Source organism: Nicotiana attenuata, chromosome 3 (genome assembly GCF_001879085.1).
Source record: "Nicotiana attenuata strain UT chromosome 3, NIATTr2, whole genome shotgun sequence".
NCBI lineage: Eukaryota > Viridiplantae > Streptophyta > Magnoliopsida > Solanales > Solanaceae > Nicotiana > Nicotiana attenuata.
In genome coordinates, this window is record NC_031991.1 from 64,413,288 (window position 1) to 64,424,073 (window position 10,786).

Genomic DNA, 10,786 nt, shown 5'->3' on the forward strand with positions numbered 1-10,786 from the left:
ATCATTGTATTTGTGACCATAAATTAAAAGAAAAATCTTCTTACTTTCAAAGTAGAAATTGAAACTCAAGTGGAGAGGTTCATCACAATTGTATAGTGCTCGCATAATCTATCAAGCTACTCTTAACATCTATTTGCTATTTCCAGTGTCAATTTTTTTAATGATTGTGCTGCCCGGACCATCTTGTGTATATCTCCACTAATTTCACGAGGTACGTTCTATATTATCACACGTACCACTTTGTCCACCAAGGCTTGAATAAATGAGAAGAAATCACTTTAGTATTTTTACTTCAACAAGAATTTAAATCTGAGATCTTATGGTTCTCAATCCAATTCATTGACTATTATGCCTCGGACTTAGTTGTTTTTTGCTATTTCCAATTTGATTTGCATGTGTTTGTGTACAAAGTGATATAGGTCTACCCGTTTCAACTGTTAAATACTTTTTTTCTTTTTCAATTTTAATTTTGATTTTTTTTCGGTTAGCCAAATATTATCCAAACGACATCATACATAAGCTCAACTCTTTTTCTTTTTTTTTTTGAATTTTATGTTATTTACTTAATAACTCTTTAAATGAACAAATACTTTGGAATTCAAAAGAAAAATAAAATGAAAAGAAAATAATTTGGGTTTGGCAACAACCGACCTACTAATAATATAGTCAAGCATCCTGTCCAAGTAAATAACATGTCAGGCAGGTATATGGTCAGCGGTCCAATCGCTTGTTCCCCAAGTCTAAGCTGCTTTAGCCCTTTATATAAACCTTTTTTCTTGCGTTTTCCTCTCTTACCCTCATCCTTCTCTCTCTCTCTCAACTCGAGGGAAAATCTCAATACAGCCGAAGTAGCCGAGTCCGGAGAATCACCAGAACAAATCTAAAGAATATCAAAACCTGTGTTTTGATCCGGTTTTCTCGAATCAGGTATTTAATGATTTCTTCATTACTTAGGGCTTGAAAAAAAAACAAATTAGGGCTTGAAATTGTACCTCTATAGTTTTCAGAAGTTCCTTATTAAGTTTTAGTTTTCTGAATTGAAATTGTTCAAAGTACGATTTGTATTCATTTTCTGCTATCCTTTTCTATATATTTCAGTTGAATCGATTTAATTTGGGCCGTAGCAATCTGCCGTTGGATAGGGATATTGGTTATTTCCAAATTTTAAGTCAGAATATGAGCCTTTCATCTGCACAGAACAATAGACGGAATAACAACAGTAATCGGCCTGGAAACAATCCTGTTCAAAGTGCTCGACGTGAGTGGGTACCTCGGGGATCCACGGCCACCACCACTGTTTCAGCTGCCCCTGTCACCACCACGGTAGCTACCACTGTTGTGAGCCCTGCGTTCAATCTTAATGGTTCAAGCTCAGCTGGAAATGGAAGAGAAAAGGATAATGTGTCAGTTGCACCCGTTCATCGTCGAAATCAGACATATCTAGGACCCAATCTCAACAAGGGACCCACATATGCGAGGAGAGAGAGGGGAAGGGGCAGGGAGAACCATAATTATCAGGAGAACAGGGTGGAGAGGGCGGTCAATGGGAGGATTAATCAGGGCGAACACAAACGGTTGAAGGACCCTAATTTGCCTCAACTTGTGCAAGAAATTCAGGAGAAGCTGTTGAAGGGAAACATTGAGTGCATGATTTGCTATGATATGGTGCGGAGGTCTGCCCCTGTTTGGTCATGTTCGAGCTGTTACTCCATTTTCCATCTTAATTGTATCAAAAAATGGGCCAGAGCTCCCACTTCTGTTGACACATCTGCGGAGAAGAATCAGGGATTTAATTGGCGCTGTCCAGGCTGTCAATCAGTGCAGCTCACTTCATCCAAGGAGATCCGATATATTTGCTTTTGTGGGAAGAGGCCAGATCCTCCTTCAGATTTGTACTTGACCCCACATTCATGTGGAGAGCCCTGTGGCAAGAAACTTGAGAAGGAGCTTCCAGGGCATGATCTGAGTGAAGAGGATCTGTGCCCTCACGTTTGTGTCCTACAATGCCATCCTGGTCCTTGTCCACCTTGTAAGGCATTTGCTCCAGCTAGAAGTTGCCCCTGCGGGAAGGAAGTAATTACCACTCGGTGCTCTGATCGCAAGTCCGTTCTTACCTGCGGACAGCAGTGTGGTAAGCTTCTTGACTGCGGGCGTCATCGTTGTGAACAGACTTGCCATGTTGGTCCTTGTGGCCATTGTCAAGTTATTGTGAATGCCTATTGCTTCTGTAAGAAGAAAACAGAGGTTGTTCTTTGTGGAGACATGGGTGTGAAAGGAGATATCAAGATCGAGGATGGCGTCTTTTCATGCAGTTCAGCTTGTGGAAGGAAGCTTAGCTGTGGAAACCACGTCTGTCTTGAGCTCTGCCATCCAGGGCCATGTGGGGATTGTGCCTTGTTGCCAAGCAAGGTCAAGACATGCTGCTGCGGTAAAAGCAGCTTGGAAGACGAAAGACACAGTTGTTTAGATCCAATTCCAACCTGTTCCAAGGTCTGTGGTAAAAGCCTCAGGTGTGGGGTACATCGCTGTCAGGCGGTGTGTCATTCTGGTGATTGTGCACCATGTCTTGTTCCTGTCACTCAAAGATGCCGCTGTGGGTCAACTTCTCGAACAGTGGAGTGTTACAAAACTCAGGCAGAAGATGAGAAGTTCACTTGTGATAGACCTTGCGGGCAAAAGAAGAATTGTGGAAGGCACCGTTGCAGTGAGCGATGTTGCCCTCTTTCTAATCCAAAAAATTCCGTCACAGGTGGTTGGAATCCTCATTTTTGTTCAATGCCATGTGAGAAGAAGCTTAGATGTGGGCAGCATTCTTGCGAGTCACTTTGTCACAGTGGTCACTGCCCTCCCTGCCTTGAGACAATTTTCACCGATTTGACTTGTGCTTGTGGGAGAACGTCAATCCCTCCTCCGCTACCTTGTGGAACACCTTCTCCGTCGTGTCAGTTACCATGCTCGGTTCCTCAGCCTTGTGGTCATCCACCTACTCACAGCTGCCATTTTGGAGACTGTCTGCCATGTGCTGTTCCTGTAGCAAAGGAATGTGTGGGTGGACATGTAATTTTGAGGAATATACCTTGCGGATCAAAAGACATCAGATGTAACAAGCTTTGCGGGAAGACCAGGCAGTGTGGCTTGCATGCATGTGCTAGAACTTGTCATTCTTCACCATGTGATTTTTCTGCTGGCCCCAGCAACGGCTCCAGAGCCTCTTGTGGGCAGACATGTGGTGCTCCTAGAAGAGATTGCAGGCACACATGTACTGCTCTTTGTCACCCCTCTTCGCCATGTCCTGATGTGAGATGTGAGTTTCCTGTTACTATTACTTGTTCTTGTGGCCGGGTCACAGCAAATGTTCCTTGTGATGCTGGAGGTCAGATCGTTGACTCTGTTTTTGAAGCTTCTATAATCCACAAGTTGCCTTCACCTCTTCAACCTATTGATATAAATGGGAAGAAGGTTCCTCTTGGTCAGAGGAAGCTTACTTGTGATGATGAATGTGCAAAGATGGAGAAGAAAAAGGTCCTTTCTGATGCTTTTGGTATAACTCCGCCGAATTTGGAGGCCCTCCATTTTGGTGATGCAGCTGTCTCTGAAGTGCTAGGGGATCTTCTTAGGCGTGACCCTAAGTGGGTTTTGTCCATAGAGGAAAGGTGCAAATGTTTGGTCCTTGGCAGGAGCAGAGGCGGGGTTAATGCGCTCAAAGTTCATGTTTTTTGCCCAATGTTGAAGGAAAAGCGGGATGCAGTTAGACTGATAGCTGCAAGGTGGAAGCTTTCAGTGAATGCAGCTGGTTGGGAACCCAAGAGATTCATCACTGTGCATGTTACACCCAAGTCCAAAGCTCCAGCGCGTATACTTGGTGCCAAAGGTTGTACTGTCAATAACATTGCTCAACCTGCTGTTTTTGATTCTCTGGTGGATATGGATCCGAGGCTTGTTGTGGCTTTGTTTGACTTGCCAAGAGATGCAGACATTAGTGCGTTAGTTCTCAGGTTTGGTGGTGAATGTGAGCTTGTCTGGTTGAATGACAAGAATGCCTTGGCTGTGTTCAGTGATCCTGCCCGAGCAGCAACAGCTATGAGGAGGCTAGACCAGGGGTCAGCTTATTGTGGTGCTGCTGTAGTTCCTCAGAGTGGTGTTGCATCAGCAGTGACATCCTCTACTAATGCTTGGGGAGTCTTCGGAGCAGCCAAAGATGGGGGAGGAGCGGCAGCTCTTAAGGGTAATCCATGGAAGAAGGCTGTAGTCCAGGAGCCTCATTTGAGGGACAGTCCATGGGATCCCGAAGAATGGTCCAAGAATCCCACTGATTCAGCCCCTTCTGCCTGGAGGACAAATGAAGCAACAACTGCTGCCTCGTCTAATAGGTGGAGTGTCTTAGAGCCTGAAATGACTTCCAATTTGGCCAGGGCGTCTATTACAATCAAGGAACCTGTTACTGAGCCAGGAGTGGGTGGTTCAGCTTTGCCCCCCAAACCTCAAGATGTGGGGGTCGACGAGATGGCAGATGTAGTGGATGATTGGGAGAAGGCTTACGATTGAGCCCCTGCAAATGCATATGTTTTTGCTGTCCTATTATTTCTTCTATGTTTTCTTTCAAGTGCTCAGACGGGAGTTGATTTTTTTATGTTTAGTAGCTCCTGTTACAATATTTGTTCATCATCTAAAGGGATTGCTGTTTTCTTTTTGGTTAAAAAACACAACTCCTTTAGCCTTGGTGTCAATTTCCTCTTTTGTCCTCAATGAAGGAAAAGAATGAAGGGAAAAATATTGGTCGCATGGTTCAGAATGGGCAGCAGTTATAGGCTCTCGTTGGTGCCATTCAAATTACGTCTAGTAAGGTAAATTTTTCTGCTGAGATCAGTGTTTTAAAATGCTGTTTGTTAAAAATTACAAGTAGTGTTGTTTCCTTTGAAGCTCTTGATAGTTTATGGTAATAATATAACTAACTGGTGCTTATTAGTAAAAGCCAGACTTATTGGTTTTCTCTTAAATATGATTGTTGTGTCGATAGGCGGTAAGATGAGCTTCTTTCTGTACCTGCGATGATATGGATGGGTCCGGTGTAATTAGGGGTGTCAATGGTTCGGTTCGACCGGTTATTTTATAAAATTTTACCATATCAATTTTTCGGTTATTGTATTATGTATAACCAAAATTAGACTTTTCGAAATCGTCCCAATTATGTCGGTTTCACTTCGGTATCGGTACGGTTCGGTTAATTTTCGGTATTTTTTAAATGTCATGTAAAATTCACTAGTAAAAGTAGAATGTAATAACATATATTTTTTTATAGGACTTAACAAACTCTCTATACACTTTTACTATTTAAAGGGTGATGAATTAAAAAACATGAAAGATGGCTAGAGTATAGATACACAACTATTCGACAACAACGTAAAAGAAACTAAGTAAAAGCAAATAACATATAAATCACACGAGTGGAAAGATATTAACCAAGCTGGGGCTCAAGAATAAAGTTTATATTAAATATTTAAAAAGATAAATCTAAATTATATGAAAGGAAACAAATTCAATACATTGTAGTTTGCTACTCATAATCGCTAGAATACTTTGTGACTTGCTAATAAAAATACTTGAAATAACTTAGTTTAAGTATATCAAGCATAATAGGTTTTAGGAATTAATTTTGAGTTTAATTACTTATTGGCTTGTAACACTTTTCATAATTCCAAGGCCAATTGAATAATTTAATGCTTCATTAGTTTTAAACTTACTATATAAATATATTTTCCATATGTAAAATTTATTCGGTACGGTTCGGTATTTTTTCGGTCATTTTTTATAAAATAAAAAACCTACCCTAATTATCGGTATGGTTATAGATTTATATAATAACCTACGGTTTCTTCAAAAGATACCTAAAATTCGGTTCGGTACGGTACGATGCGGTCGGTTTAGTCTGTTTTTAAATATCCATTGACACCCCTAGGTGTAATATCATTTTGGTTAACCTCGACTTAAATGAAATGACTGTTTCGATTAGCTAAATAGGAAGGTATTATCATTTTAACTTGTCTATTTCAACACTCTAATGTGTCCTATAAAATAATGGAGAAAACTTAAAGCTTGGATTTATGTCATCTGTCCATTTAATGATCACAAGGAAATAATTACAAAATTTAAATGTTAATTGTAACTTTATGGTACTCCAATTTTCTTATGGTAAATTTAAGCCCGATGTCGGAGAATTAAAGATAAATTGCATCTTGGGAAATTGAATCAAAAACTACAAAAGGAGAGTTAATTGCATTCCTAGTGTAATTATACAATTATTTTATTAATTAAAGAGGACAATAATGAACACGAGAAAATTGAAGTTTTTAAATGATTAATCATAAATCATAATTATAACTTTTGAGAAAAGCACAACGCTGAACTTCCTTGCAGACAAAATTCCTTGATCCTAGTTCTTTATCGCAACTAAAACTAGAGAACTAATTAGCAAATATGCAAACCATAGTTTGATCTACACCAACATCGGTTGTGATGGGATGCATAAGATCCCTTCATCCTTAATCAGAGGTTTCGGTTTCCAGCATATGGAAAAAATTCTGTTAGGGAGCACTTTCCCCTTAAATGGGCTTTACGCGTAGTGGCGGAGCCAGGATTTTTTATTTAGGGGAGTCAACATATAAAGATAAACTCACCAGAAGTCAATGAGTGTCATTATATAGTATATATACATATATTTTTTTTAAATTACCGAGCTAAACAATTGACACCCCTTGGGTGTATGTGGCTCGGCCACTGCATACGCGGCACAATCCAGATATAGTTGGACTGTAATGTGACTATTGGACACCGCGTGGATGAACCTAACCCCCTCCCCCACCCCACCCCCACCCCACCCCACCCCACCCCAAAAATAAAAAAAATAAATAGTTTGATCTATTGAAACCCATGAAGGGGAAAAAGAAAAAAGCCATAGTTGTTCTAAGGCCGCTTAGAAAAAAGCCTGTCAAACCTCCTTTTTACACCACTCGCCGAGGGCGGTATATAAGTGAGTTTTTCCAATTTAAGTGACATTATTCGAGATGGGATTATTTAGTTTATCAAAGTTGCCACTTGGAATAAGTTACGGTGTCCCAAGTCACCGGTTTATTTTAAATTCCAAATCGAGGAAGTTTTATTTTTAAAGAGTCTGCGAACCAGAAATTCTAGATAAGGAATTCTGTTAACCCGGGAGAAGGTGTTAGGCATTCCCGTGCTCCGTGGTTCTAGCACGGTCGCTTAATGATTATTACTTGGCTTAAATTGTTTAACTACTCATTTTTAGGACCTATGTGCATTTATCTTTTTACCTCTTTTAAATCACTTGAATTATTCGTAATTAAAGAATTGAGTTACGCGTACGTATACTTTTTCTTTTGGCGCGTCAAAATCATGTCACGCGAGCGTGTCCACAGTTAGTAACGCTTTGTTTATTTTTATTAAGAAAAGTTTGGTTGAAGTTGCGCGAACGCATCCCTCGAGTCTTTTTTAGAGTTAAATTTGCAATTATGTTACGCGAACGTATACATAACCGCAATACTAATCTAAATCGGGCCTAAAGCAAACTACGATAGTTTAGGGTTGTTTTTATACTAGGTTAATATTCATGAGGGCCATAGGATATTAAATGAAATATGGCACACCTCAATTCTTTCCTACAAGGGTTGAACCTTAACTTAGTTTTATGAGGCCATGAGTTAAAAGGGTTTTGATTGGCATGGCACACCTCACTTATTATTTTTTAGGGGAAATTATATTATACCTAATTAGAAGGACTAAGTCTAAATTGGTCTTTTAGGAAGGGATTCCGGTTCGGGCTCAATCTTTGGGTTTAATGGGGAAAGGTTCAGCTTTGCAAGAAAGCTGAATCTGGGGTAGAACCTTGGCCCAAGTGGAACAGTCAAGCCCCATGCAGGCTTTAGCTTTGCTATGAAATTTGGTTCAGACGAAAAACTGGTCCGCATTGGACCTGAAAATAGATGAGCCCAGTCACAAGACCAAGGAGAAACCACATTCTAGATTTTAGCTAAGAAATTCAATTGGGCCATCAGCAGGCCCAGGTGCTTCAAGGATCGAACTTTGAATTCTGGAAAAACTGAAAAATATGACTGAAAAATGACCAAATAAAGGCCAAGAAATCCAAAAGAGAGATGGAAACCCAAACTTCAGCAGTAAACCAACAAAACAACAGCAGCAAAACCAGATCCAAATGAAGACAGTTTGAAACTAAAGGACCAGCTAAAGGAAACCAGGAAATCTCTACTTCACACCATGTTTCAAACTTGGAAGGGATAAAAGATTTTTGAAGTTTTCAAAGCTATTTTGAGTATGAAGTTTTCAGAGAAAAAATGGAACTTTTCAGAAAAAATTGCTGATGAAAATGTGCATCAGAATCTCCCCTTTTTCAGAAAAAATAGAGACTATATATAGGCTGCCTAAAGGGAGGGCATCTTTTAGCATATTCCTTATCCTAAGGAATAATAGTACAGTCCTTTTTATCAGCCCTTGATACAGTTGTCCCATTTTCAACATATTTTTTTAAATAGCTAGGACAGCTATACACTTTCCTAAAAATATCTGATTTTCAGACCAAGTAAAAACCCCTTTTTACCCTTTAGGTTATCACTTATTTCAGGTTTTACCTAAACTTTCTAATTCGAACGGGTACTAAGGTTTCTACTTGTTCATTTAAGCCTTAAAAGTCTTGAAGAATCAAAAATTAGACTAACACTTTTCTAATAGAAACAAGAGGCAAATTGAATCAAAAGGCATCAATAATTCATCAATTAGAACTCACATTTAACAAGTACTCAACAATGAACAACCTATCAGAAAGGAATCAAATGATACTAAAAATGCTAACACTAACAAACAAACAAATTGAAAAAGGAAACTGAATCCCTAAAGGATATTAAAACCAATACTGAACTGGAAACCTAATTGATCTAATCTATTCTTTCATTAATTAGACAAAACATGGAAAGAAGAAAAGAAATTAAACAAACATTCTATAATCCTAATTTTAGCCCTATTTAATCTAAAACAAACAAGATTAATCATCATGCTCAGCATGCTTCACATGAAACTAATCCGTAATAAATTCTAGATTAACAGGGATTTAACAGGCCAATTAAACGATCTATCTAAACATGAATGAAAATGCTAATTACCCTACAAATCAGAATGACTTTTGAACTAAACCAAATTAACGAGCTAAATGCAATTTCAAACAAATAAACGAGATGATTCTGAGAACAATCTAATGTGCCCTAGAACAAAATTACCACTTTAATCAATTCAGAGAACAAACAGTTTTCAACAGCACTTAGAAATCAATTTTTAACAGAAATTAGAAATCAATTTCTAACGGAACTCAGAAATTAGTCTATGAAGCAAAACTGACTCGACCCTTTGAAAAAGAAAGAAAGGGGGAAAGAAAAAAGGGGGAAAGAAAGAAGAGAAGAAAAAGGGAAAACAAACGATGGAAACTTACCAATGAGGAAGAAACAATCGTCAAAACCCTTGGATTCCGCCTTCGCTTTGACCAACAGAAATCTTTTCTCTCAAGAGATCCAAACTTGCATGGCTTTGATTGGATCTATACGAAAGAAAATACTTCTGGGAGCCTCGACTTTGAAGGAAAAGAGGAGCAAAGGAACTCTGGGGTCAATTTGGGGAAAGCTAGGGTTTTCGAGTTTGATCCTTAGATATGAAATTTGAACAAACTGGAGGTGATTCGAGGGGTTCTAAGGATGGTTTGGGGCTTAGAAAGGGGTAGGCATCATGGGGTGTGAATTTGAGACGATTTGGAACGGTTCAAGTTTTGGCCGAATTTTCGATTTAAGATTCGAACGGACCAGGCTTGATTTGAAGGAAGTGGAGTGAAGATATGGAATGGGGAGATGTAAGGGAGTTTGTGGTATCATTTTGGGACTGATTTGACCACCGAAACCACCGTGAGGCGATTTTCGGTGGGTGGTTTGCGGCGGAGGTGGTGAAGGAACGAAGGGCGGCTAGTGTTTCGTTGGTGGGGGTGATATACAGAGCATAGTGAAATGAATATTGGTCTTGGGGGGTTTGACCTCAATTCGGACAGTTATATGTGATGGATCGACCAGTTCCGGCCCGTTGGATTGATGAGATCCAACGGCTGAGATCAACTTGAGATAAAACGGGGTCGTTTGGGATTGAACGGGGCTGAACCGGGTTGGGACGCGGGTTTGGGCCAGGTTTGCAATGGTCTGTGGGCAAAATCGTTTGGGCCTAGGGGAATTTTAATTGAATGCCCAAAAAATCAGATCCTTTTATTTTCTTTTCCTTTTCTTTTCATTTTCCAATTTTCTTTCTTTTCAAATTAAAAATAAACCTAAATTATCTTCTTAAAACTAAATTAATCTACCAAAAATAAACTAATTACTCTTCATAGTAGTTACAAAAATTAATTAAGTCCTAAATTAAGAAAAAAACTATAACACTTCAAAAACTAAAAGTTAAAATGCAAAGTGAGTTATTTTTATGATTTTTTCATTTTTATAAAAACAACTAATCTATTGATTAATCTAAAAAAATATAAAATTAAACCCTAAATGCAAATGCAATGTATTTTTGTATTTTTCATGAATTAAATAGAATTAAACATGCACAGAAAAATGCACACAATTAGAAAAATTCTACAATAATTCCTAAAATTAACAATTAAATTAAAAAGAAAAAAATCTAAATTCTTTGGAATTCTGTAGGAGTAATTCATGTGAGACAAAAAATCACG

The 10,786-nt window shown here is 38.8% G+C and overlaps 1 protein-coding gene across 1 annotated transcript; it reads left to right on the forward strand.

Moving 5' to 3' along the window:
* On the forward strand, positions 753-4,999 carry LOC109223939 (NF-X1-type zinc finger protein NFXL1). The gene is made up of 2 exons (XM_019388440.1): positions 753-927; positions 1,099-4,999. Exon 2 carries the CDS (start codon positions 1,177-1,179, stop codon positions 4,543-4,545), a length of 3,369 nt encoding a protein of 1,122 aa, XP_019243985.1. The 5' UTR covers positions 753-927; positions 1,099-1,176; the 3' UTR covers positions 4,546-4,999.